This window comes from Callithrix jacchus, chromosome 12 (assembly GCF_049354715.1).
Source record: "Callithrix jacchus isolate 240 chromosome 12, calJac240_pri, whole genome shotgun sequence".
Taxonomy (NCBI): domain Eukaryota; kingdom Metazoa; phylum Chordata; class Mammalia; order Primates; family Cebidae; genus Callithrix; species Callithrix jacchus.
Window position 1 is genome coordinate 30,588,377 of NC_133513.1, and position 27,333 is coordinate 30,615,709.

The following is a 27,333-nucleotide window of genomic DNA, read 5'->3' on the forward strand; positions in this document are numbered from 1 at the left end:
CATCCAAAGACCCTTCTAGTTTCAAATCTGTGGTTCCAGGGGTCTCTGCTGAACGTCATCTGATGCCCAAACTCCCTCCCACTCACCCACAACCAGAACACAGAAGACGACCTGGTGCCAAAACGAAAGCTTTAATGAGTGTTACTCCTAGACAGTCACGTCTCAGCTGCTACCAGCCTCCACTGTCCCAGCTCTTTTAGCTGGGCGACAGGTGAGCTAGTTGCTGAGGGGTAGGGATGCAAAGGAGGTACAGGAAGCCCCCGATGGCGCTTGGCTCCCAGAGTGTGGTGCTTGGTAGGGGGCATGGGCTTTAGGCTGACCCCTCTTCAGGCATTCCTAGCAAAGCCACCAGGGGCTCCAGGGGTGTGGGGGTTCTCATGGGCACAGGGTGAGTGCGTTCGTGCTTGCGTAGGTCGCTGGCACTCAAGAAGGCCTTGGGACAATGGGGGCAGGTGTAGGGGCGCACTGAGCTGTGAGTGCGGCTGTGTTTGCGTAGCCCAGCCCGGTCTGAGAAGCTCTTGCCGCACTGGGTGCAGGGAAAGGGTCGGAGCTCCGGGTGTGAGCGCTCGTGCCGACGCAGCAGCGTCATCGTGGAGAAGGTCTCCTTGCACTCTCGGCACACAAACTGGGGGGGCTTCTCATCAGCCTCCTCACCCCCCACCTCGCCTGCCCCTTCCAAGGAACCAGGAGCCTCCCGGACACCAGCATCTTGGCATTCCACATGCTCCACCGTCATGCCCACCACCTGCCACTGTGTGGCCATCACACCACCTGACTCCGGAGGCAGCCCTAGCAGCCCTGCTGGAGGGTCCCCTAGCCCCACCCCTGATGCCGGGGTGGCAGAGCCCTCACCTGCCACGCCCACAGGCAGCGCCAACCCCACCACCAGCTCCTGTGCAGGAGGCGCCCCCACGGCCTCACTGCTTCGATGGGTCCGCTCATGCTTCCTCAGGCTCGAGGACACCACAAAGGATTTCCCGCACGCATTACAGTGGAAGGGGCGCTCCCCCGAGTGCACCCGGCTGTGCTTCGTGAGGCTGGCACGCTCGGCGAAGGCTCGCCCGCACTCCTCGCAGCGGAAGGGCCGCTGGCCAGAGTGCACCAGTGCGTGCCGCTTGAGGTCCCAGGAAGCCACAAATGTCTTGTCACACTGCAGGCACTTGAACGGCCGGTCACCTGTGTGCACACGCCGGTGCATGGCCAGGTCCGCCGGCTGCCGGAAGTCCTTGCCGCATTTCTCGCAGTGGTATGGCTTCACCCCCTCATGCGCGCGCTGGTGGCGCCGGAAGCTAGAGGGGTCGGAGAACATGCGGCCGCAGCGCGGGCACAGGAAGGGCTTCTCCCCCGAGTGTGTGCGCTCGTGGCTCTGGTAGGAACTAAGCTGTGTAAAGCCCTTGCCGCAGGCTGGGCAGCGGTAGGGCTTCTGCGCTGCATGGATGCGCTGGTGGCACGTGAGCGAGGAGGAGCGGGAGAAGCTCTTTCCACACTCGGAGCAGAGGAAGGGGCGCTCCCCGGTGTGAGACCTGCGGGGGTGTGGAGGACCTGGCATGAAGGCGACAGACCCATAACCTGGCTTCGCTGCCTGTCTGGGCTGTACTTTAGAGGTTCCCCAAACATCCGTGGGTGCCTACGTCTAATCCCCTAAAAGCCACATGGCTGCCTCCCCAGAGAAAAGAGCCTTCAGGCTGGCTGGGTGTCTCTACTCCAAAGACCCGTTTCCGCACATTAAAGACCAAGATATGGCTCAGGCCTGTAATCCTAGCACTTTGGGAGGCCGAGACAGGTGACTGAGAGCTCAGGAGATTGAGACCATTCTAGCTAACATGATGAAACCCATCTCTACTAAAAATACAAAAAATTAGCTGGGCGTGGTGGCACGCGCCTCTAATACCAGCTACTCGGGAGGATGAGGCAGGAAAATCGCTTGAACCCAGGAGGTGGAGGTTGCAGTGAGCCGAGATTGCGCCACTGCACTCCAGCCTGGGCAACAGAGTGAGACTCCCTCTCAAAAACAACAACAACAAAATAACAACAACAGCAAACCAAGATATGTGTCCCCCGCCTTTTTTTCTCACCTGTTCCTCAGGCTGGAATGCAGTGGCCTGATCATGGCTCACTGCAGTATCGACCTCCTGGGCTCAAGCCGTCCTCCCACCTTAGCCTCCCGTGTTCCCGGGACTTTCAGAAGTGCACATCCCCACGCTCGGTTAATTTTTTAATTTTTATAGAGGCGAGGCTTGCTATGTTGCCCAGGCTGGTCTTGAACTCTTGGGCTCAAGCAGTCCTCTTGCCTCAGCCTCCACAAGTGCTGGAATTACAGGCGTGAGCTACCATGCCCTGCCTAGACACGCGTCCTTAATGTAGAGGCTGAGAAAAAAAAGACCTAGACAGACCAGGCCCCACTCACACCTCCTGGTCTCCAGCAGAGACCATGCGAACTGCTCAACTCCAAACCATGCCCCCTTTCCAGCTGGCCTGGAAGGAAGGCCAATCTGTCCCAACCCTTATCAAGGCTCCACCTCAAGGTGGTAAGCCCCACTCCCTGCCCCATCTCTGCCCAATCAGGAGCACCAATTTCTCCTACATGCCCAGTCCCTCCCCTTGGATCTGCCTTGTCCACCTTCCCATTGGCTCACTTTATCCTGAGACTCAACCCCAGGCCCCATGGGCTGCCCCAGCGCTGTTGCCCATCCCGGAAGGCACTCTCACCGCTCATGGTTGCGGAGATCCTTGAGCTCTGCGTAGGCTTTGCCGCAGCGCTCACAGCTGTAGGGCCGCAGGCCAGCGTGAGTGCGCCGGTGCTTGCGGAACACTGAAGGGTCAGCGAAGCTCTTGCCGCAGTCGGCGCAGGCGTAGGGCCGCTCGCCTGTGTGGCCGCGCTGGTGGATCTTGAGCTTGGAGAGCGCGCCATAGGCCTTGGGGCAGTGTGCGCAGCGGAAGGGCAGCTCGCCAGCGTGTGAGGCCAGGTGCACACGGAGGCACACGGGCTGCATGAAGCGACGGCCGCACTCAGGGCACGGAAAGGGCTTCTCCCCTGTGTGGCTGCGCCCATGGCTGCGCAGCTCGGGTGCTGTCTTGTAGGCCTTGGGGCACAGCGGGCACGCATAGGGCCTAGGCTTAGCCACAGAGCCTGACACCTTGTCCCCACTGGCTTCCTCTGCCTTGGCTTCTGTCTCCGGCTTTGGCTTCACCTCGGCCACCTCCTCAGAGCAGTCTGCTGGCCCATGTGTGGCAGCGTGGCGCGCTGCCCTGGGCGCATTTGGAAATGTCTTGGTACAGGACAGGCACTTGTAGCGGCGGCCGGAGCGCTTATAGCCCGGGGCTGGGGACCGGGCCTCTGCAGCCTCCACTTCCATGGCCTTGGTGAACAGGGTTTCTCTGCAAGAGAAGCAAAGTTAGACCAAAGCCACATACTTTTGCCTCACGGCCTGAGAGAGAACCCTGTCTCATTTGCATTTCTCACCTCGGAACCCCCACAGCCTCCCTGCCCAGCATTCCTGGCTCTGACACCCTGTGTTCGTTTCCTCCCTGATGTGCTCTTTGAAAAAGGAGTTGGGCCAGGTGACAGCAAGAGCCACTAAGAAAGGAGTGGGGGGAGGGATAGCCTGGGAAGAAATGCCAAATGTGGGTGAAGGGGAGAAGCAAAGCAAAGCACACTGCCATGTGCGTACCTACGCAACTGTCTTGCATGCTCTGCTCATGTACCCCAAAACCTAAAATCCAATAAAAAGTTAAAAAAAAAAAGGAGGGGGGGCGGGGGTCACAAAAGGTTCACCTACACTTCCCTCCTCAACCTCTGGGCTTTTCCAAACAGTGGGATTCCCAGAGGCCCAGGTTCCATCTGTCTCACCATCTTCCTTCTTCAGCTTAGTATCCAAGAACTATGCCAGGATGAAGTGTCCTATGTGAGCTGCAGATGCAGAAGGTACCCAGACGTGGGCCTGGCCTGAAAATCTCCAAGTGCCCAGGGAAGACAGACCTGGGACCAGAAAAGGGCTGAGCCGATGGGCCAAATCTGGTAGCTGGCACTGTCTGGAAGTGACAGGCATCCAGCATCTGTGTTTTCTTTTCTCCTCTGGATGGTTAGCTCAGAGACAGCAACTATTCATACAGAATTCTGGCCTTGCACACTTGTATGGGGCCTCCGCCCCAGACTGGAATCTGGTCCACTCTGCTCTGGAATCCCTGTTGGCCTATTCCCAAAACTCTGGTAAAGGAGAATCACTCTCAAGGCAGCCTGAGCCATCGCTAGCAGCTAGAAGCCCGTTTCTGAGTCATAACTGATGTATCTGATCTAACGCCTCTTGGGATACCAGCTGTAGCTGAGATCCCTACTTTCTGCTCCAGAACCCAGACACCCTCCACCCAGCTGCTCCTGGGGATCATGGTTGGGAGGAAACAGGATTAACGGCTGAATTAGTCTTAACACCAGCTCATCCTCCCTGGGGGATGAAGAGAAGAGGATTATGGCAGATCCACTTAAGGAGTGAGTGCTCAGCAGCTGCTGCTGAAGGAAGGGGGCTGAGGAGTGGGGGCTGCAGGGAGGCAGGTGTGCCCAGAGGCTAGGAGGCCTACGTTCTACTCCCAGTACTGTGGATTACTATAAGACCTCAGTGAAATGAGTGTTGTTTATAGGCCTGTTTCCTCATCTGGACATCTTAGGTGTTGGTGGCTTCTAAGTTTATGACACTGAGGTTGAGGAGGACGAAGGAAGTGAGATGAGCCAGGAAAGTGCTGGGGGAAATACAGAGACTCAGGGCCCCTTATGCCAGGAATGGGTGGGAGAAGCAGCTTGCCTGGCTGACCCAGGGAGAACACAAGAGCCCCTGATGCACAGCAAAGGCCACATCCTTAGAGTCAGCACCCTTCTGCCTGAAGGCCCGGCCTCAGTCCTGCATGCTGCCCTCCCTCCCCAACGCCATGCAGCCGATCTTGGTCTTCTCCCAAAAGTACTGCATGATGTTTCTTGTTCCCTGCTCAACAACTTTCCATGGCTTCCACCACACCATGCAAGTCCCCAGGTCCTTCCTGCTTGTTCCAAATATGACAAGTCCTTCATCGGAGCCCCACTTCCTCCAGGAGGCTCCTCAAGCATCTCCCCTTTGGGTTTGGCCCCAATCCCACAAAACTGCATTCTATTCTCAGCTTATTTCACTTTTCCCACTAAATCCTGGCACTTAGCCACGTGTGGTGGCATGTGCTTGAAGTCCCAGCTATGTGGAAGGCTGAGGCAGGAGGATCCTTTGAACCCAGGAGTTCGAGGCCGCAGTAAACTGTGGTCATACCACTGCACTCCAGCCTGGGCAACCTAGCAAAACCCCATCTCTACTAAAAATAAAAGCCAGATGTGGGGCCAGGCACGGTGGCTCATGCTTGTAATCCCAGCACTTTGGGAGGCCAAGGCGTGTGGATCATGAGGTCAGGAGTTCAAGACCAGCCTGGCCAAGATGGTAAAAACCCATCTCTACTAAAAATACAAAAATTAGCCTGGCGTAGTGGTGGGCACCTGTAATCCCAGCTGCTCAGGAGACTGAGGCAGGGAATTGCTTGAACCTGGGAGGCAGAGGCTGCAATGAGCCAAGATCATGCCACTGCACTCCAGCCTGGGTGACAGAGCAACTCCATCTCAAAATAAAATAAAATAAAATTAGCCAGGTGTGGTGGCATGTGCCTGCAGTCCTGCCTACTGGGAGGCCGGGGTGATAGGACTGCTTGAGCCCAAGAGTTCAAGGCTGTACCACTGCACTCCAGCCTGGGAGACAAGGCAAGACCCTGTCTGGAGCTTGAAGGTGAGTTAAAGCGTTTGAATTCTAGCCTTCCTGATGATTTGAATTCTTCCTACAGTTTTCAAGGGATCCCTCCCTATTTCTGGATGAGGTACTCACTACCTCGCATCCATACGGTTTCTGGAAAGTTGGCCTGATAAAGTTCCTCCTTAATAAAAATCATAGCTCGTGCCAGGTTCAGTGGCTCACATCTGTAATTCGAGCACTTTGGGAGACCAAGGGGGGTGGATCACTTGAACCCAGGAGTTCGAGACCAGCCTGGGCAATATAGAAAGATTCCATCTCTACAAAAAATACAAAAATGAGCCAGGCATGGTGGTACATGCCTACACTCCCAGCTACTCAGAAGGCCAAGGTAGGAGGAATGCTTGAGCCCAGGGAGATTTAGGTTGCAGTGAGCCGAGATCATGCCACTGCACTCCACCCTGACAAAAGCAAGACCCCTTCTCAAAAAAAAAAAAGCTAGCTCACATTTACTGAACACTTGCCAAATACCAAGTAGTATCCTAAATTCCTTACATGTATTAGCTCACTTACCCTTCCTGGCAACCCCATGAGGAAAGTTCTATTATTCCCTTTTCTTCTTTTTTTTTTTTTGAGATGGAGTTTTGCTCTTGTCGCCCAGGCTGGAGTGCAGTGGCGCGATCTCAGCTCACCGAAAACCCCGCCTCCTGGATTCAAGCAATTCTCCTGCCTCAGCCTCCCGAGTAGCTGGGATTACAGGCGTGCACCACCACACCTGGCTAATTTTGTATTAGCCGGAGTATTATTCCCTTTTCACAGATAAGGGAACCGAGGTCCAGAGAAACGGTTCAGTATTGTGTTAAGTGCTTAGTCCCTGAAGCCAAACTCTCTGGCTTCAAATTTTGCCTCTATCACTTCTCAGCTGATGTGACCTTGTGTAATTTACTGCATGTCTTAGAGCCTCCGTTTTCTCATCTGAAAAACAGAGGTAATGATAGTACTTACCTGACAGGGTTGGGTGAGGTATTAATGAGTCAAAAATAATTACCGTCTTCAATTATCAGAGTCTTCTCAGAGTCAGACAGGTTGCTAGGTGTGCTAACTTATTTAATTTAATGTCTTTTTTTGTTTTGAGATGGAATCTTGTACTGTCGCCCAGACTGGAGTGCAGTGGTGAGATCTTGGCTCACTGCAATCTCTGCCTCCTGGGTTCAAGCAATTCTCCTGCCTCAGCCTCCTGAGTAGCTGGGACTACAGGGGTGCACCACCAGGCCCAGCTAATTTTTTTGCATTTTTTAGTAGAGATGGGGTTTCACCATGTTGGCCAGGATGGGCTCGATCTCCTGACCTCGTGATTCGCCCACCTCAGCCTCCCAAAGTGCTGGCATTACAGGTGTGAGCCACCACGCCTGGCCTAATTTAATGTCTTATAACTTCCTGAGATAGGGATTCTTGTCCCCACTTTACAGATGAACAAATTGAGGTTCCAAGAGTTTAAGCAGCTGGGACTTCAGTCCAGGTGTTCAACTTGCCTTAAGTAGCTGGTCTGTTGCTGGGTGGTCTGGGGTCTCCCACCCTTGTCTGCTGCCTCGGCCAGCCCTGCAGTGACTAGAAGCCTGAGCTCAGGTTGTACCCGTGTCTTCTCTCATCCTTGCAGAACTGCCTTGAGGCCCTGGCTGGCACCCTTTATGTCTCTGCTTCCCTCTCACAGGGCTTGGCCCATTGGTTCTGAGCTCTGGCCCCTCTACTGCCTCTTGCCAGCTCCGGGTCTCAGCCTCCCTCTCTGTGAGTCAGACACCAAGTAGCTGGAGAGGCCAATCTCTCCTTCTATGGCACTTCCCAAGGGAAAAGGCAGGGGAGTGCCAGGTTGGTCTCAGCATGCACCCAGCTCCACAAAGAAGTTAGGCAGGCTAGGAATCTGTCTAACATCCCATCATTACAGAGATTTTGTTTTTTAATTCGTAAGAGCTTTAGGTAGTCCTCAAGAATCTCCATTTTAAATACACTCTGGATCATTCCAGCCAATACATTCATTCGTTCATTTGGTTTTCAAACAGGGTCTCACTCTGTCACTTAGGCTGGAATGCAGTGTGGTGCAATCATGGCTCACTGCAGCCTTGACTTCCCAGACTCAAGTAATCCTCCCGCTTCAGCCTCCCAAGTAGTTGGGACTACAGGCATGCACCACCATGCCTGGCTTTTTTTTTTTCTGAGACAAAGTTTCACTCCTGTTGCCCAGGCTAGAGTGCAATGGCGCCATCTAGATCTCGGCTCACCACAACCTCTGCCTCCTAGGTTCAAGCGATTCTCCCACCTCAGCCTCCTGAATAGCTGGGATTACAAGCATGCACCGCCATGCCCAGCTAATTTTTTGTATTTTTAGTAGAGACAGGGTTTCTCCATGTTAGTCAGGCTGGTCTCACACTCCTGACCTCAGGTGATCCACCCTCCTTGGCCTCCCAAAGTGCTGGGATTACAGGCGTAAGCCACATGCCTGCCTGCTATTTTTTTATTTTTAGTAGAGATGAAGTCTTGCTATGTTGACTGGGCTGACCTAGAACTCCTGGGCTCAGGTGATCCTCCCACCTCAGCCTCCCAAAGTGCTGGGATTACAGGTATGAGCCACCATGCCTGGCCCAACCAATACTTAAGAACCAAACACACATCCTTAGGTCTTCACAAGCTTCTAGGAGAGGAGCATTTTAAATGTTTACTACATCTTTTTTTCAGATATTGAGATTAAGGTCCCCACAAGGGAAAAAACATGCACAAGGACACACAGCTGGTCAAGGAGCCAGACTGGCACCCAAGCCTCCAGGATCCTGGGCAGGACTCTCTCAGCCAGTCTCCATTATCTCCAGGTTGAATCATGAGACTTCCCACTGCTCCCAGGAAAAAGAGCAGTATCTTTACCATGACCAGCATAGCCCCAAAACATCTAAATTCTCAAGATCACTTGAGGCCAGGAGTTGGACACCAGCCTGGCCAACATGGCGAAAACCCATCTCTATTAAAAATACACACACATACACAAAATCCTGCCTACCTCACCTCCCACTCCTCTCCCGGGTCCACTGGGCCCCTTTCCTCACCTCAAAGAGCCAAATTCCTTCCCATCCCGTGGCCGTGGCAGTAGCAGTTCCCTGTCTGAACTACTGTTGCCCCAGGATCTTTGTGTAGCTGTCTTTTTGGTTTCATTTGGATCTCAGCTCCTCAAAAGGAGCTTTTTTGACCACCTTTCCTTTTTTCCCCTCTTTATAATATTTTAAATTTTCTTTTTTTTAACCATCCAAGGAGCACTGAATGACTACCTTTCTTAATTCTATGTTTACCCCTACTAATCCCTATCCACTCCTATTTTATTATTTTTTTGAGATGGAGTCTTGCTCTGCCACCTGGGCTGGAGTGCAATGATGTGATCTCTGCTCACTGCAACCTCCACCTTCTGGGTTCAAGTGATTCTCCTGTCTCAGCCTCCTGAGTAACTGGGATTATAGGTGCCCGCCACCATATCCGGCTCATTTTTGTATTTTTAGCAGAGATGGGATTTCACTATGTTGGCCAGGCTGGTCTTGAACTCCTGACTTCAACTGATCTGCCCGCCTTGGCCTCCTAAAGTGCTGGGATTACAGGCATGAGCCACCATGCCCAACCCTCTTTACTTTTTAAAAACTGTTTTTATTTTTATTTACTTATCTATTTTTTTTTTTTTTTTTGAGATAGAGTTTTGCTCTTTTGCTCTTGTTGCCCAGAATGGAGTGCAATGAAGCAATGTTGGTTCACTACAACCTCTGTCTCTCAGGTTCAAGAGATTCTCCTGCCTCAGCTTCCTGAGTAGCTGGAATTGCAGGTGTCCACCACCATGCTGGGCTAATTTTTTATATTTTTAGTAGAGACAAGGTTTCACCATGTTGGCCAGGCTGGTCTTGAACTGCTGACCTCAGGTGATCTACTACCTTGGCCTCCCAGACTGCTGGGATTACAGGCGTGAGCCACTAAACCCAGCCTATTTTTATTTATTTATTTAGAGAATGCCTTTGTTGCCCAGGCTGGAGTGCAACCTCTGCCTCCTGGGTTCAAGTGATTCTCCAGCCTCAGCCTCCTAATTAGCTGGGATTACATGCCACCACACCTGGCAAACTTTTGTATTTTTAGTAGGGACAGGGTTTTGCCATATTGGCCAGGCTGGTCTCGAACTCTTGACATCAAGTGACCCGCCTGCCTCGGCCTCCCAAAATGCTGGGATTACAGGCGTGAGCCACCACGCCCGGCCTTTATTTTCATTTTTAATTTTAGAGATAGGGTCTCACTGTGTTACCCTGGAGTGATCTCTGCAGTGGCTCAATCATATAGCTCACTGCAGCCTCAAACTCCTGCACTCAAGTAATCCTCCTGAGTAGCTAGGACTATAGGCACCCACCACCACACCTGGCTAATTTATTAAAAATTCTTTGTATGTAGAGATGGAGGTGTCACTATGCTGCCCACACTGGTCTCAGGAGCTCCTGGTTTCAGGTGATCCTCCACTTTCGTTTTCCAAAGTGCTTTGATTACAGGTGTGAGCCACAGTGACCAGCCCCTTCCTCTCTAATTACCTTTATGGTGTCATCTGGACAATAATCCTTGCGAGCTTAACATGGGCAAAGTATCATTCTAAGCATTTTGTGTATAATACCCAACTACTCAAGCCAATTACTTGTAGCTGTCTACAAGTCCCTTATGAGCGAATGTCTGTGTTCCCTGTCCATTCATATACTGAAATTCTAACTCTCATTGTGACTATATTTGGAGATAAGGCCTTCAAGGAATTAAGGTTGACTAAGGTCATAAGCGTATGGCCCTGGTCCAACAGGATTAGCTACCTTATGAGAAGTGACAGCACAAAGAAACAAGCTAACTAGTCATGGTCTCAGCCAGTGTTCAAATCCCAAACACCTACTCTCTTAGTCCTGACTATTGCTTTGCTGGCATTACACATCTTATGGTTTGGCTGTTATTTCTCCATCTCCAGCACCAGAGTCCAGGCTGGCAAAGAGCTAGGAAAACTATCATCTGCATTCTCTACACCCAGACCCTGTGTGGTGCCCCAAAACAAATGGAAGGAATTAACCTCAGATGAAATTTGAACCCAGGTCTGTGGCCTCTGCCTCCTCTGCAGTGGGAATTTGTGAGAATGTCCATCAATAACTGTTTATTAACTGAATTATTCCATCTTTGATTTTGTGAGAATGTCCATCAATAACTGTTTATTAACTGAATTATTCCACCTTTCTAAGTCCACAGGTCCAACTATGGCCTCAATATCCCACAGTGGGCTCCCTGTCGTGGTGATGGAACCTTGCTTTGCCTCACTACTGGCTTAGGAAGGGGATGAAGTTCTGCCTGTCTCACCAGGGACGCAGAGATTCAAATTCCAAAAATCCTAGGCTAGGAACCTGGGGCAGGGATGAGGAGAAAAAGGAGGCACCTCAATCTTCCCGTCTATAAACAAGTAGTCATCAAACAGGCCTCACGGCCAGGAGTGATCTGGTGAGCGGATGAACCCAGCCGAAGTGAGCGCTAATCATCTCCTTGGCCTCCAACCCGGCCAGTTCACAACCTGATCCCAACCTACTTTTCCAAACTCGGCTCCAACGAGAGTCCTCTTCCCGACAGCGACTGAATCTCCAGCCACAATTCTCAACCACCCCACCTCTAGATGCAGTTTCCTGGGCTCGGGAGCCCTTGCCTGTCTTCTCCAATGGGAAAGCCCCTTTACATTCTTCAAGAACCCCCTTCCCCAGTGCCCTCAGGAATACTTAATGGCAGCAGAGGTAAGGGCCCCACGCCGCTCTGGGCCTGTTTCCTCATCAATAAAATGGGGTCCCTGAAGTGTGTGGGAGTTTGAAGGGCGGAGGGGCCTACGAAGCGCGCTGAGGAGCCGAGAGCTGCAGAAACCCCGAGCTCCTAGCTCCACGCTGGTTCGTGGCGCCCCTACCAGCCAGGCAAGCCCCTGCAGGGGCAGGACCCCGGGCTGACGTGTCTCGTTATGAGCCTCGGAAAACGTAGCCTCCGAGGACGTGACAAGGACTGAACGAAGGATGAGGGGATGAACAAATGAATGGACGGAGGGCTGAATTCAGGACAAAGGCTTGCAAGATGGCGTTCTCTAGGACCGCGGGAGGGGTGGCCCGGGCCTCGGCCGGGGAGGGGACCTCCGGCGCCGGGGACCTCGCTACGCGGCCCGCGCTGCCGGAACAAAAGCCCACAACATGGCGGGCTCTAGGACCCCCGGGCTCGCACCATGCCGGGCCGGCAGCCGCGCGGGCCGAGCCAGGGCTTCCGCGTCCCCGAACCGCGGAGACAGCCGGCGGGTTCTAGGACCTACTGGGCCTGCAGCTCGTCCTGGGCCGCTCACCGCCCGCCCCGCCCGCGCTGCTCGGGCCGGGCCAACCCAGCCCGCCCTCGGCGCCCGCAGGGAAACTGAGACCAGCTCAGATCGGGGCCAGGCGGGAGCTGCCCCGGGCCATCGCAGCTTTCCGCCGGCGTTTCCTACCTGATGAGACTTAGCCTGCCTCCGTGGTGACGGCGCGGCTCCTCGCACTGACGGAGCCCGGACCCTGCCAAAGAGCGGCTGGCGCTAGGACCCAGCGGGGGGCGGGGAGGCGGGGCCGGTGGCCCAGCGAGCGGAAGTGAGGGACCTTCCCCAGCTAGGAAGGAAGGGAAAGTTCCTCGGGAACCTCCAGTCTATGGCGGCGGATAAGCATCTTGCAAGAGATCTCCGTGGGTGCTGAGACAAGGGGATGCCGGGCAGGCTGACGGTATACGCAGGCCTGGTAGTAGTTTGGGGACAGGTCACCAGCAATGTCTTCAAGAACAAGAAGATGGGAAGACCAAGAGGCCATGCTCAAGCTCTGCAGAACATAAGTCCGCTTATATTCCAGAATATTTCCTTTAATAGCAAGGAGTGGATTTCATGAAGCTTTCCCCATCTGCCTTGGGAAAGGTCTTCCAGGGAGCCCCACAAAAGTGTCACCAAAGTACTGTGGCCAGGGCTGCAGAATCTTTTTCTTCCTCTTCTTCGCCTATTCAATATGCACCGGAACGATTCTAGGCGCTCTTGCCGGAAGTGTGGCTAACGTAGCGCGCAAAGACCTACGTGGGCGGAGTCAGCCGTGCAGAGCTAGAACACAGCGCCGGAAGTGTGTCTGCAAAACGGCGGCTTGGAGGCGGGATAGTAGCGCTCCTGAAACGGAAGTTTCGCGGGGAAGCTTTTGCACCTAAGGACACTTCCTGTTTCCTAGTAACAATAGGAAGTGTCCGCAGAGCTGGGGGTAGACTCCTGGCTTGTGCCAGCTGCGCCCTCTTTTCTCCACCTCCTTCCTCTTCCCCCCTTCTCCTTTCTCTCTTTCCCTCCTCTCCCGCCTCCAGGGAGCCCTGGCTGAGTGTGCCCGTGTGGGAGCGCGAGAGCCCCCCTCCCCAGCCCAGCCACCCCTTGGGGCGCGCGGCTACAGTTAGGGTAAGGGTCCCAGTGCGCAGGCGCGCTCCCGTTCGCGGTCCCCAACGGACGCGCCCGCGGCGGGAAGGAGAGGGGGCCGCCGGTGCGAGGTAGGCGTCCTGAGAGGAAATTGGCAGAGGAGATGAGTGAGGTCAGAGGACTTCATTGGTGGTTGACTAGGGGAGGGGACTTTTGAGCAAAGGGGCTTTGTGAGGTGAGAATTCGGGAGGCAGATTCAGTGAAGGGGTTTAGGGTTGGAGACAGTTTTATTGGGGTCCCACGGGAAGAAGAGTCAGAGTTAGCGAAGGACAAGAGGACGTACGAGGCATGAAGGAGCAAGGGCTTTGGGATGAAGACGGCCTCAGTGGGTTTGCTCTTACGTGAACTAGGATAGCAGACATTGCAATGTGTTTTGAGGATTGGGTAACACAATGAATATACTTAGCACAGTGCCTGGCACATGATACTATAATACTCTGCATGAGTTGCTGTCATCAGTATTGAGAGAGGAGGCATAAGATAAAAATGAGAAAGACTGGTGAGGTTAAGATCAGGAGGCATGGGAAAGAAAAGGGATGCGATGAAGTGACATTCCAACCTCATATTGACGTTATTCCCCAAATGGAAGATAGTTGGGTTCAAGGACAGTAGATAAAGGAAGTAGCTAAGAGAGTCTTTGGGGTTTTTTTGGTTTTTCTTTTTTGAGATGGAGTTTTGCTTTGTCGCCCAGGCTGGAGTGCAGTGGCTTGATTTCAGCTCACTGCAACGTCTGCCTCCCAGGTTCAAGCAATTCTCCAACCTCATCCAGAGTAGCTAGGATTACAGGCTCCCACCACCATGCCTGGGTAATTTTTGTATTTTTCGTCGGGACAGGGTTTCAGCATGTTGGGCAGGCTGGTCTCTAACTCCTGACCTCAGGTGATCTGCCTGCGTTGGCCTCCCAAAGTGCTGTGATTATAGGCGTGAGCCACCATGCCTGGCCCAGCTAAGAGAGTCTTTTGGAAAAGAGACCTAGTGACACCGAAAGGACTCAGGGAAGTGGGCGAACAAGCCAGCCTTGTTCCTGAAGGAGGCCTCTAACCTCTCCTCTCAGGTCCTCAGTTGTTAACTGGAGGAAAGAAGCTGCTTTTTCAGCGCTTCTCGACTACTCTGTTTAGCTGAGATTTGAAGGAGGAAGGTTTGGACTTCTCTTATTGAAAGGCTTAGAGAAGGTTCTGGTGTTCTTTTAAGATGTCACAAAGTTTTTGTCTAAGGATTGTAGGGAGCAGAGGGTTAAAGGACAAGTAATGCCTTTTGAGTCTGGTCTGAAGAACGTGATAATAGGTCTGTGATCAGAAGTAGGTTGCATCCCTCTCAACTTTAATTTCCTTCGCTATACCTGTAGGGATAACTTAAGCGTAGGGGAGCTCCTATATTTAAGGGGCTTGTGCACAGGGAGGCCTTAAATGAGGGTGCAGATGGGATCTAGTAGAAGCAGATTCCTGGGCATGGATGCTTGGGGAACCTCTTGGTGACCTCAGGTAAACTTGTTACTAGTAGAACCAAGAAACAAAGTTAATTCAGGCCCTCCTTTTGACTACTGCCCCCTCTTCCTAGGCCTCGGCCCCTCCACCAGAGGAAGGTGCTGCCACCTGTCTACTCCTTCTGAACCTCCAGGTTTCTGCCACGTTGCCCTATGGAGGACGCACCCCCCTCACTCAGCTGTTCGGACTGTCATCGCCACTTTCCCAGCCTCGCAGAGCTGTCACGGCACCGAGAACTGCTCCATCCATCTCCCAACCAGGACTGTGAGGAGGCTGACAGCATCCCTCGGCCCTACCGCTGTCAGCAGTGTGGGCGGGGCTACCGTCACCCTGGGAGCCTGGTCAACCATCGTCGGACCCATGAGACTGGCCTTTTCCCCTGTACCACCTGTGGCAAGGACTTCACCAATCCCATGGCTCTCAAGAGCCACATGAGGACTCATGCTCCTGAGGGTCGCCGCAGGCACAGGCCCACACGCTCCAAGGAAGCCACTCCACGCCTCCAGCGTGAGATGGTGTCCACTGACACTTGGGGCCAAAGGCTTGGCTCTGGTGAAGGCTGGGAAAACCAGACAAAACATACCGAAGAGACACCTGACTGTGAATCTGTACCTGATCCCAGGGCAGCTTCAGGTACTCGGGAAGATCTACCCACCAGACAAAGAGAAGGCTGGGCAGGCCAGCCAGGTCCTGAGGATGGTACAGACGGCTGGGGGCCCTCTACCAACTCTGCCAGGGCCCCTCCCCTCCCCACCCCAGCCAGCAGCCTCCTTAGCAACTTGGAACAGTATCTGGCTGAATCAGTAGTGAACTTCACAGGGGGCCAAGAGCCTAGCCAGTCCCCTCCTGCGGAGGAGGAGCGGCGGTACAAGTGTAGTCAGTGTGGCAAGACCTACAAGCACGCCGGGAGCCTCACCAACCACCGCCAGAGCCACACGCTGGGCATCTACCCCTGTGCCATCTGCTTTAAGGAGTTCTCGAACCTCATGGCTCTGAAGAACCACTCTAGACTCCATGCCCAGTATCGGCCTTACCATTGTCCCCACTGCCCCCGTGCCTTCCGGCTCCCCCGTGAGCTGCTGGAACACCAGCAGTCCCATGAGGGTGAAAGGCAGGAGCCACCCTGGGAGGAGAAAGGGATGCTCACCACCAATGGGCACACAGACGAGAGCAGCCAGGACCAGCTGCCCAGTGCACAGATGCTGAATGGCTCTGCAGAGCTCAGTACCTCTGGGGAGCTGGAGGACAATGGCCTGGAGGAATACCGGCCTTTCCGCTGTGGGGACTGTGGCCGTACTTACCGCCATGCTGGGAGCCTCATCAACCATCGAAAGAGCCACCAGACGGGTGTCTATCCCTGCTCACTCTGTTCTAAGCAGCTATTCAATGCGGCTGCCCTCAAAAACCACGTGCGGGCTCATCACAGGCCCCGGCACGGAGTTGGGGAAAACGGGCAGCCATCAGTGCCGCCAGCTCCCCAGCTGCTGGCCGAGGCCACCCACAAAGAGGAAGAGGACCCCACCACCACCCTGGACCATCGGCCCTATAAGTGCAGTGAGTGTGGTCGTGCTTACCGCCACCGAGGGAGCCTGGTGAACCATCGCCACAGCCATCGGACTGGAGAGTACCAGTGTTCTCTCTGTCCCCGCAAGTACCCCAATCTCATGGCCCTGCGCAACCATGTGCGAGTACATTGCAAGGCTGCTCGCCGAAGTGCAGACCCTGGGGCCAAGGGTGCCCCCAGCCACCTCAAGGTGGAACTCCCATCCGACCCAGTGGAGGCAGAGGCAGCTCTGCACACAGATCAGGGGGACGTGTGCAAACATGAAGAAGAGGCCACAGATATCACCCCAGCAGCAGTCAGGACAGCAGCACAGATCTGTAGCATCTGTGGGCTACTCTTTGAAGACCCTGAGAGCCTTGAACGTCATGGCCTGACTCATGTGGTAGGCGAAAAGGAAAATAGCAGGACAGAGACCACGGTGTCGCCTCCTCGGGCTTTTGCCTGCCGAGACTGTGGAAAGAGCTATCGCCACTCCGGCAGCCTTATCAACCACAGGCAGACTCACCAGACAGGGGACTTCAGTTGCGGGGCCTGTGCCAAGCACTTCCATACCATGGCAGCCATGAAGAACCACTTGCGCCGCCATAGTCGGCGGCGGAGCCGGCGGCATCGGAAGCGGGCTGGCGGTGCCAGTGGTGGAAGAGAAGCCAAACTCCCGGCAGCAGGGAGCTGGATCCAGGAGCCGGAAGACAATGAAGGCCTGGCCTCTCCCCAAGATCCTTTAGAGAAAAGTTCTCACGGGGCTGAAGGCATCCTGGAAAGTGATGGGGATTGTTTGCTAGCTGAATCTGAAGGGGACAAATGTGGGCTTGAGAAGGAGGCTGAGACCCATTTCCAGGGTGATAAAGAGAGCAGAGGCACTGGGGAAGGGCTGGAAAGGAAGGATGCCAGTTTCCTTGACAACTTGGACATCCCAGGAGGTGAGGAAGGTGGTGGGACTCGCTTCTGCGATGATGTCACCATGGTGGATGAAGACCAGAAGCCAGCCACTGGTCAGCCCAACTCCTCTTCCCACTCTGCTGATGCTGTCACTGGCTGGGAGGCTGAGGCTGCTCACACATGCTCTGATTGTGGGCATTCTTTCCCCCATGCCACTGGCCTGCTGAGCCACAGGCCCTGCCACCCACCCGGCATCTATCAGTGCTCCCTCTGCCCAAAGGAGTTTGACTCTCTGCCTGCCCTCCGAAGCCATTTCCAGAACCACAGGCCGGGGGAGGCGACCTCAGCACAGCCTTTCCTCTGCTGCCTCTGTGGCATGATCTTCCCTGGGCGTGCTGGCTACAGGCTTCACCGGCGCCAGGCCCATAGCTCCTCTGGCATGACTGAGGGCTCAGAGGAGGAGGGAGAAGAGGAAGGAGCGGCAGAGGCAGCCCCCGCCCGCAGCCCGCCACTGCAGCTCTCGGAAGCAGAGCTGCTGAATCAACTGCAGCGGGAGGTGGAAGCGCTGGACGGTGCAGGGTATGGGCACATCTGTGGCTGCTGTGGTCAGACCTACGATGACCTGGGGAGCCTGGAGCGCCACCACCAAAGTCAGAGTTCTGGGACTACAGTAGACAAGGCTCCCAGCCCTTTGGGAACAGCAGGTGATGCCACAGAGATGGTCATGGACAGTGTCTTGGGGGACATAGTGACTTCTGTCTCTGGAGAGGGTGGAGATGCCAAGTCTGAAGAGGGAGCAGGCACCCCCTTGGGAGACAGCCTTTGCATGCAGAGTGGGGAAAATTTGCTGGAGGCTCAGCCCCGCCCCTTTCGCTGCAACCAATGTGGCAAGACCTATCGCCATGGGGGCAGCCTGGTGAACCACCGCAAGATCCACCAGACCGGAGACTTTCTCTGCCCTGTCTGCTCCCGCTGCTACCCCAACCTGGCTGCCTACCGTAATCATCTGCGGAACCACCCTCGCTGCAAAGGCTCTGAGCCCCAGGTTGGGTCCATCCCAGAGGCAGGAGGCAGCACTGAGCCCCAGGTTGGGCCCATCCCAGAGGCAGGAGGTAGCAGTGAGCCCCAGCACATGGCAGAGGAGGAGCTGGGGCAGGCAGAAGTAGAGAAGCTCCAGGAAGAACTTAAAGTGGAGCCCCTGGAGGAAGTGGCGAGGGTGAAAGAAGAGGTGTGGGAGGAGACCACTGTGAAGGGGGAGGAGATAGAGCCCAGGCTAGAGACTGCTGAGAAGGGCTGTCAGACTGAGGCCAGCTCTGAGCGGCCCTTCAGCTGTGAGGTGTGTGGCCGTTCCTACAAGCATGCTGGCAGCCTCATCAACCACCGGCAGAGCCACCAGACCGGCCACTTTGGCTGTCAGGCCTGTTCCAAGGGTTTCTCAAACCTCATGTCCCTCAAGAACCACCGGCGTATCCATGCAGATCCCCGACGTTTCCGCTGCAGTGAGTGTGGGAAGGCCTTCCGCCTGCGGAAACAGCTGGCCAGCCACCAGCGAGTTCACATGGAGCGGCGTGGGGGTGGTGGCACCCGAAAACCGACTCGAGAAGATCGGCCCTTCCGCTGTGGGCAGTGTGGGCGGACCTATCGCCATGCTGGCAGCCTCCTGAACCACCGGCGCAGCCACGAGACGGGCCAGTACAGCTGCCCCACCTGCCCCAAGACCTACTCCAACCGCATGGCTCTGAAGGACCATCAGAGGCTGCACTCAGAGAATCGGAGGCGGCGGGCGGGGCGGTCCAGGCGCTCAGCTGTGCGTTGCGCCCTCTGTGGCCGTGGCTTCCCTGGCCGGGGATCTTTGGAGCGGCACCTGCGGGAGCATGAGGAGGAGAAAGAAGGGGAGCCAGCCAATGCCCAGGGAGGCCCGGATGGCACAGTGGGCAGTGAGGCGAGCCTGGCTGGTGACCCAGGACTAGAGGCCCGGTTGGGTGGTACTGAGCCAGTGCCCCAGCTGGAGGATGGAGTCCCGAGACCAGGGGAGTGCAGTCAGAGCCCCCTCAGGGCAGCAGGCTCAGAAGCCCCAGAGTCACTGTCCTGGGGCACAGAGAAGGCAGGTGGGTGCCCAGGAGGTGGGGGACTCGGGAACCACAGTGGAGGCTGGGTTCCGCAATTCCTCACCAGGCCAGAGGAGCCAGAGGACAGTGTTCCCAGGAGTCCTTGCCATGCTGGTGACCGCCAGCTCAATGGACCTAGTCTGAGTCATATGGATAGCTGGAACAACAGCTCTCAGCTGCAGCCAGGGAGCCACTCTTTCTCTTGCAGCCAGTGCGGCAAGATTTACTGCCAGTCTGGCGGCCTCTTGAACCACAATACCCACAAGACAGACCGACACTATTGCCTGCTCTGCTCCAAGGAGATCTTGACTCCTATGGCCACTAAGAGCCACAGTCACAACCACATAGATGCCCAGACCTCTGTCTGCCCTGACTGTGGCAAGGCTTTTGAATCCTACCATGAACTGGCCAGCCACCTGCAGGCTCATACCCGGGGCCACAGCCAGGTGCCAGCCCAAATGGAGGAGGCCAGAGATCCCAAAGCAGGGACTTGGGAGGACGAGGTGGGCCTCCCTAGTCAAGGGAAAGCCCGGGAGGCCCCATCAGAAACCCCCAGAGGCCCAGGAGAGAGTGCAGAGACAGCCAGGGGAGGACAAGCAGTGATGTCCGCGGCAGCTGAAGATAAGGAGCGGCCCTTCCGCTGTGCCCAGTGCGGGCGCTCCTACCGCCATGCCGGCAGCCTGCTGAACCACCAGAAGGCCCACACCACGGGGCTATACCCCTGCTCCCTTTGCCCCAAACTTCTCCCCAACCTGCTGTCTCTTAAGAACCACAGCAGGACTCACACGGACCCCAAGCGCCACTGCTGCAGCATCTGTGGCAAGGCCTTCCGGACAGCTGCCCGGCTGGAGGGCCATGGGCGGGTCCACGCACCTCGGGAGGGGCCTTTCACCTGCCCCCGTTGTCCCCGCCACTTCCGCCGCCGAATCAGCTTCATGCAGCACCAGCAGCAGCACCAGGAGGAGTGGACAGTGGCCGGCTCTGGTACGGGGGCATGAAGGGCTTGGGTGGAGGACTGAAGGGTCCCAGGAGGAGGTGGGCACATGGTGGAGGGTGAAATCCGGCCCCAGAGCAGATGGGGGAGCAAGGAGTGAGAGGAAGGAGTCCCAGGGATTCTAAGGAGGGTGGGGGCTTGGCTATGGGGTGAGTGAACTAGTTTGAGAATATGCTGAACTGAGCACCCCCAGGTCAGGTGTAACAAATAGCAGGGTGGGTTGGGCAGTGCATGGTTGGGCTGAAGCTGCTGCTGGGCTCTGCCATTACACTGTAGCCAGAGAGGAATGGGCTTTGTGTTTGGGGGAAGGTCACTGGGTGCCCCCTGGCTGCTGCATCTGGAAACCCTCCTGAGTCAGCCAGTAATGATTTCCAGAGAAAAAGAGGAAGCCATTGGTATGGTCTAGGTTCCGTTCTCCTAGAGCAGGCCGGGTGCTAGGGAACGAGGGATGGGGCATGGGCTTCATGGCTCCCCTGCTGACTTGGCTATGGAAACTGGGTCACTGGTTGGCACCCTACTCCCTGTCCCTCTTTCTCTGTGCGTTGTCTCTGCTGCTTCTCTCTTATTGGAAACTAGACCTCTGGTCCTTCCCTGTCAGTGTTGTTCCATTGCTTTTCTAACCTTTATTCAGCCCCTTTTCCCTCTGCTGCCAACGTCTTTTCAGGATCCAACCAAACCACCTTTTCCACCTGTGCACCCCGACACCCTCTGCACGCCTTTAACTGGAGGACTGAGTCACAGATAATTGTTTCCTTGAAGTTCAGGCCCAGCTGCAGCAACAACAGTCATTAGCCTGTGTCACATCCCTGATCAGAGGGCATCTCCGTGGGGAATCGCCTCCACCCAGCAATGCTGCAGGCTGCGGCTGCTGGGGAGTGGGGCGGCCAGTTCCCTCAGCAGGCCCTGGGCTGCCCTCTCCTTCCTTTAGTAGAGGTGAACCTGTTCCGTCTAGTGACCCCTGAGGGTGGGTGGTCCTGAGATGGTGGGCCCTTGTCATAGTGGAGGGTGGGTGGGAGTCACCTGACAGCTGAAGGAATAGCTTTAAGGATAGAAGATTTCTCATGACCTCAAGGGATATGAGCGAAAAGCCAGTTCACCAGGGCTAGGAAAATAATTAGGAGGCCTAGAATCCCTGTTCTCATCTGGGCCTCTTGGGCCAGGGGTGGGGGAATGGCCTGCAGGGTTGGGAGGTGGGTACATGCTGTGTGGGGTCTGCCCCTCAGTCGGTGACCTCCTCTCTCTCTCTCCAGGAACCCCAATGGCACCAGCGACGGGCAGAGGGGACTTGACATTGCCCCCTCCACCCAACCCCGCCACCCCACTCCTGGACCCTTCACCCCAGTGGCCTGCAGACCTCAGCTTCTCCCTCTGAACTTCAAGTCTCCAAAGATCAGAATCTGGGGGAGGGGGCACGTGCAGGGAGGGGCTTGATCTCCACGTTTTCTCAGGAGTAGTTTGGGCATCCCCATCTCTTCTCTCCCCTTGCAAAGTGGACCCAGATCTGGCTTCTTTCTCAAGGAAGGGTGGGGTGTTCCTTGCATCCCTGTCCTTGAAGGACCTCCTTCTCCCAGCCTTGTCACCATGCTCTTCCCAGTGCCAGCCTCTGCTGAGATGCCGGGCCACTCTCACCAGCCAGATTGCAACACCAGGGAGAGGCGGATGCAGAGCCCCACAGGTGGGAAAGTTGCCTGTGGAAGGGAGCCTTTTGCTACAATTTGTAACTTATTTTCTAAAGTCTATTTTGTAACAATTTATTTAAGTTTAAAAAAGGGAAAATTGCTGCCCCCTAAAAAAAGAAATTTTCAAAACACGTGGCTGGCGTGATTGTATCTGAGAGGGTGAAGGAGGAGGAAAGCTGGGATGCCTGCGTCAGAGCAGAGCTGGGCATGGGAGCGTCCATAGACACCTCTGTCCTGCAGGGTGGGGATTTGGCACCTGTGGTCTTTCTCACAGCTGCTGGGCTTCTGGGCCTGCCCTGTGCCTGGAATCACACATGGTGGGGTGGGGAGGGCAGGGCAGTGATGCCAGTTCCCTTCCTATGTTCTCTCATCCTCAGAATGGCTGGGTCCCCTGTCAGCAGCTGGCTGGTTGGCCTGTGGGGAAGGAAGGAGGGTAGGGTTGTCCTCATCCTCATGGCTTTGCTCCCTTGCTCCCTGTTCCTCCAAGGAACAGGGTCTGTCTTGGCCGCCATGACAGATGAGAATACTGAGGCTAAAGCGGTTGAGTGACCTGCTCCAAGTCACACGATGACAAAGAACCAGAGTGAATCAAATGGGTCTGCCTGTTGTTCCACCCACCCAGGGCAGCTAGACTGGGTCAGAATGGCACGCCCCCTCGCTGGAGAGAGAAGGGTTCTGGAGAGACGGGGTTTGGCAGGAGGCCCCAGGGCCACATACTCATGTTGGCCAGGCAGCTTCCAGTCTCAGTCTCGGGCTCTGGCTCCTCGGCGAAGTAGACCTGCCAGTCCAAACTGCTGACCCAGTCCTCGTAGGCAGGGAGCGCAGTGAAGACCGCCGGCCTGGCGGGGCCTTGGCAAGCATCTCCGAAGCTGTGCAGCCCGACCAGGAACCATGTGCCCCTCACCTCATGCACCAGTGGTGTCCCAGACAGGCCCTGTCAGGTCAGGTGACACTGGGTGACTTCTTATAGGCAGCTGTGCAGGATGCCAGAGGGGGCTAGGGAGGCTCTGGCTATTTGGGGCTAATTGGCAAAAAGGCCTAGTTACAGGTGGGGGGCGGGGCCAGAGGCCAAGCCTGGAAAGTCTGTTCTTGAGAACAAGGGTGACGGGGGGGTGCCAGAGGCCTATTGGGCAAGGTGTTGGGGCCTGGGCTCACCTCACAGCTGGGCAGCTCACCCACAGCACTGGTACACACCATCCCTGGCAGAATGGGGCTGCCATCGCCCCCAGGAGCTGTATGCAGCCGGCTGCAGGCCCTAGGCCCCAGGAGGGTTACGGGCACTGTCTGGGGGTAGCTGATGTCTGTGGAGCAAGGGAAAGCTGTCTGCCCCAGCCTGCAGGCGGAACGGACAGCAGCCCTGGTCCTGCACTCACCTACCTGCTTCTGGGCGGGCCCGTCCCAGGACCCAGCCACGCTCCCCATCAGGCAGGTGGTGGTCGGCATAGGGCAGGCAGAGGGGCCGTAGGCTGGCGCCCAGTGTCACAGGCTGGGCCAGCAGCAGGAGGGCCACGTCATAGCCCCCCTCAGGGTGGGTGTAGGCCCCGTGCAGGGTGAGCTGCTTCAGGCCCCATTCCTCTGGTCCGGTCCCCAGCCCTACGCTCCATTCCTCTGGGGCCTGGCGCCTGTGTAGAGGCAGCGTGGATGGCACTGGGTGACAGGGCTGCTAGCAGGGGCAGGGGGCATACTGGAGAGGGACCCAGGACTCACCCGATGAAGCAGTGGGCAGCAGTCAGCACCACCTCCTCTGACACCAGGGCTCCGCCACAGGCCAGCTGCCCCTGGTACATCAGCCTGGCATCCCAGGGCCATGGGGAGGGTACTCCTGCCTGGGGACCTGCTGTCCTCAAGGATCCACAGGCTGAAACAGATGAGTGCCTCATCTGACTTCTTGCTAAGCGCTTCCCACTTCCTGTCAAATCCTCACAATATCCTTTGAAGCTGAATTTTGTTCGCCTCATTACTGAAGTTAACCAAAGTTCCAGAGAGGTTAAGTGACTTCCTCGCTCTTTAACTACAAGCAAGTGGCAGACTTGGGACTCACAAGCCAGGGCCTGAGCTTTTAGCCCTGCCAGTCTGATGGGACCCCGTCCTGGCCTCGTTGGAATGCCCCTACTTGTCATACTCCCCTGCCCCACCCGTCTGTACCCTCCAGGCTGGGCCTGGCTCCCATATTCCTGGCTCATTATATATCTCTTAAGACATAATATCCATCCCAGGAATTATTTTGCATTCAATTTGCATGCCAGTCACTTAATGCCAGAATTCTGACTGGAAGCCCTACCCTGTGCAGACTTGCTGGGTCCCTGCTGGAAGCTTGCCACTCCCCCAAAAACCCCAGTAAGGTCTGAGATTGCTCTTCTCACCTGAACTCCAAACCTGTAGAGTTCTAAAACGCCTGTGCCTCTCAGCCCTAATGGGGCTTTTCCATCTTGGGGGATGAAAGAGATCTTAGAAGCCTCCTAATTTGGCTCGGTGATGTGGATGCCTGTGCTGGTTCTTTAGTCCTGAGGTTTGCTTCATAGTGGCTTCTACCCACTCCCAACATGCCCCGCTCGTACCTACACAGCTGTCCTCATCACTCATCTCCGGGGTCTCTGGGCTCTGGGGCAGGAAGGCCGCCCCCTGAGCTCGAGCCTGCAGCCAGGAACTGTGAGCAGCCACGTTGGTCAGCAGCACGGGAGCATCCTCCTGGGCACAGCTTGATGCAAAGCTGATGATGCCAGCCTGAACCCAGTGTCCATCGGGCTCAAGGCACAGCACAGGGCCCCCGGAATCTCCCTGGAGCCAGGCAACAGAGCCGAGGACAGATGCCTGAGCCAACTGTGGCAGACACCCTCTTGACTGCAGCCCTTTCCCCTAGCCCTGTGAGTCCAGCGCCCAGGCCCCTCCCCTTCTGTTCCTCTGCTCCCCATCAAACCTGACAGGGCCCCTGCACCCCAGGCTGGGGGCCCCCACACAGCATCCCGAGCCGGGCTGGGTTGGACAGGTGCCGCTGGTGCAGCTGGTTATAGATACAGTTACATGTGGGGCGGCTGATGAGACGCAGGTGCAGGTTCCGTAGGGTCCCAGGAGCTGGTGAAAGAGACAGGGCTAGGGCTGGAGTCTGGGAGACTGAAGCCAGGACAGTGGGAGCCAAGACTGACCTTGGGCAAGCAGAGTGCCTCTCTGAGCTTCAGTCTGGTCCAGCGCTTACCATCACTGGTGTCCTGATCCCAGCCAGTGGCCCAGCAGGAGGTTCCAAAGGGGAAGCGATGGGACGGCTGGGGCAGGCAGAGGGGTGTGTGGGTTGTGGGGTGGGCAAGCTGCAGCAGAGCCAGGTCTGAACCCTGGCTGTAGTGGTTATAGGCCCTGGGCAACTGCAGGGCAGCCACCCCCACCTCTTCGGCCCTGGGGCTGAGTCCCTCACGCCGCAGAGAACCCAGGACTACCGACCAGGAGTTCAGTTCTGTTGCTGCCTCCCTGGAAGGGGAAGGACAAGGTCCAGGCTGCTGAGTACAAGGAGGCACTGACACCATGGGACATCCCACAGGTAGGTGGATGATAGCAGAGAGCAGTCCATGGCTTTCTCTTTTTGAGGTGGGGTCTCATCCTGTTGCCTAGGCTATAGTGCAGTGGCATGACCATGACTCACTGGAAACCTTGACCTCCCAGGCTCAAGTGATCCTCCCACCTCAGCCTCATGAGTAGCTGGGACTACAGGTGTGCACCACCATGCCTGGATAATTTTATATTTTTTATAGAGACAGGGTCTCATTATGTTGCCTAGGCTAGTCTTGAACTCTTGGGCTCAAGTGATCCTCCCTCTTTGGCCTCCCAAAGTGCTAGGATTACAGGTGTAAGTCACTTTGCCCGGCCACGGTCTGTGACTTTAAGCTATGTCCTTCCCTTGCCACCTCCGTTTTCTCATTTGTAAAACTTCTACAATGAAAGGTGGTTTTTACGATTAACGATAATATGTACCCAGTACATGTCAGATTCTCAGTAAATAGTATTTTATTATTACTCTGGAGTCAGGGACTAGCCTTGTGGGGCTTGGGACAAATTGTCCACTCCCCAGAGCCAGAGATCCTGCCTGGCCCCAGCCATGACTTACTTTTCAAAGCAGTGGGCAGCAGTAAGGACCCAGGTATCTGCCACCAGGGAGCCGCTGCAAATGTGAACTCCCTGCCTCCTCACACTGGCCTGCCAGGGCCACTCGCCGGGAACTGTGTTGCCCTCCTGAGGCTCAGGGGGGCCAGGGCCACGCTGTCCACAGGCTGTGAAAAGCGATGGGTCACACTGACAGCAGATCCCTGTCCTGACCTCACCCCAGGTCCAACACAGACCCAAATAAGGCCCATACCCCGTGTCCCCAGACCTTACCATGCTGAGTGGCTTGAAGACCTGGGAAGAGAGAGACACAGGTGAGACGCAGGGACGCCAGGCCTGCCTAGCTTTGGGGAGGAGAGGGGATGGGCTGGGGGGCAGGCCCAGGGTCCTTGCCTGTGACTGTGATTACCTCACCAGCCCCTCCCAGAATGAAAATATTTATATGAGGTCGAGACAGCTTTTATTGGAACCTATTCAGCGTGCATACTCAGTAATTAATTCTCCTTCAGCTGTGCTCAGCACTCCAGGGCTTGGGGTTCAACCTGGGAGTAGGCCAAACCTCCTCCAGGCTTCAGAACCCCCAAAGCCTGCCCCCACCACTGAGTCAGGGAGGTGGCCTCTGTGTATGGAGAGCATTAGCTTAATTGTCCCCTCAGCAGCAGAGGCCTAAGAGGAAGGATTAGAGGCCTGCGTCATTTCCAAGGGGGGAGGGCCCCAAGAAATGGAGACATACCTCATCCCTGCTCTCAGTCTTCCCCACCTTCCCAGAAACTGCCTGAGAGTCCGCCAGAGAGAGGGCCACTGCCTGCCACCCCCCACTCACAGGCATACAGGCACATAGGCACCCCTGTGAGACAGCTGAGCCAGGCTGCCCAGAGGATGGATGAAAAGAAAGAGAAACTGAAGCCAGAGGCACCCAGAGTTTGCCTGAGGTCATTCAAGGCAGAGATGGGCACAGGACACACACAGGCAGCACCACATACATAAGACCACAGGCCCTGTCGATGCAAACTAGCTGGCCCGAGAAAACCTCACCTATGTAGACACAGGTGGCCACATACCCTGCCCCACAGAGTTCCATCCCCACCAACAGACTGTCACACACAGGTAGTCCCCCCACCAAGGAGCAGGGGCTGCTGGGGCAGAGGTGGCCCCTGAGCCCCCACACATGGTAGCTCACCCTCCATGAGGACCATGGCACCCACGATGAGCCGCGCTGGGCCCCAGCTCCACTTCATGCTGCCCCGGGCCACTCTGCTGCCTGTGCTCT

General features: G+C 55.9%; 3 protein-coding genes across 8 annotated transcripts; 1 reads left to right on the forward strand and 2 right to left on the reverse strand.

The window, feature by feature from the left end:
• Positions 1–112: 112 nt before the first annotated feature.
• ZNF668 (zinc finger protein 668) lies at positions 113–12,841 on the reverse strand. The gene is made up of 3 exons (XM_035267461.3): positions 12,286–12,841; positions 2,710–3,378; positions 113–1,523 (listed from the first exon to the last, which is right to left on the reverse strand). Exons 2-3 carry the CDS (start codon positions 3,354–3,356, stop codon positions 311–313), a joined length of 1,860 nt encoding a protein of 619 aa, XP_035123352.1. The 5' UTR covers positions 3,357–3,378; positions 12,286–12,841; the 3' UTR covers positions 113–310.
• On the forward strand, positions 12,414–22,103 carry ZNF646 (zinc finger protein 646). 6 transcript variants are annotated; one of them, XM_035267457.3, is made up of 3 exons: positions 12,414–13,248; positions 14,824–20,285; positions 21,546–22,103. In XM_035267457.3, the coding sequence occupies exons 2-3, from the start codon at positions 14,903–14,905 to the stop codon at positions 21,665–21,667; spliced, it is 5,505 nt and encodes a 1,834-aa protein (XP_035123348.1). In that variant the 5' UTR covers positions 12,414–13,248; positions 14,824–14,902; the 3' UTR covers positions 21,668–22,103. The 6 variants fall into 6 exon arrangements, with proteins under 6 accessions (XP_035123348.1, XP_035123347.1, XP_035123346.1 ...); XM_035267456.3 differs by having other exon boundaries at positions 13,035–13,378; XM_035267455.3 differs by having other exon boundaries at positions 13,035–13,337.
• PRSS53 (serine protease 53) lies at positions 22,035–27,333 on the reverse strand. Its single transcript, XM_002756092.6, has 11 exons — positions 27,244–27,333; positions 26,337–26,357; positions 26,068–26,230; positions 25,168–25,433; positions 24,892–25,046; positions 24,533–24,752; positions 23,682–23,832; positions 23,352–23,596; positions 23,130–23,275; positions 22,692–22,908; positions 22,035–22,388 (listed from the first exon to the last, which is right to left on the reverse strand). Exons 1-11 carry the CDS (start codon positions 27,299–27,301, stop codon positions 22,369–22,371), a joined length of 1,662 nt encoding a protein of 553 aa, XP_002756138.2. The 5' UTR covers positions 27,302–27,333; the 3' UTR covers positions 22,035–22,368.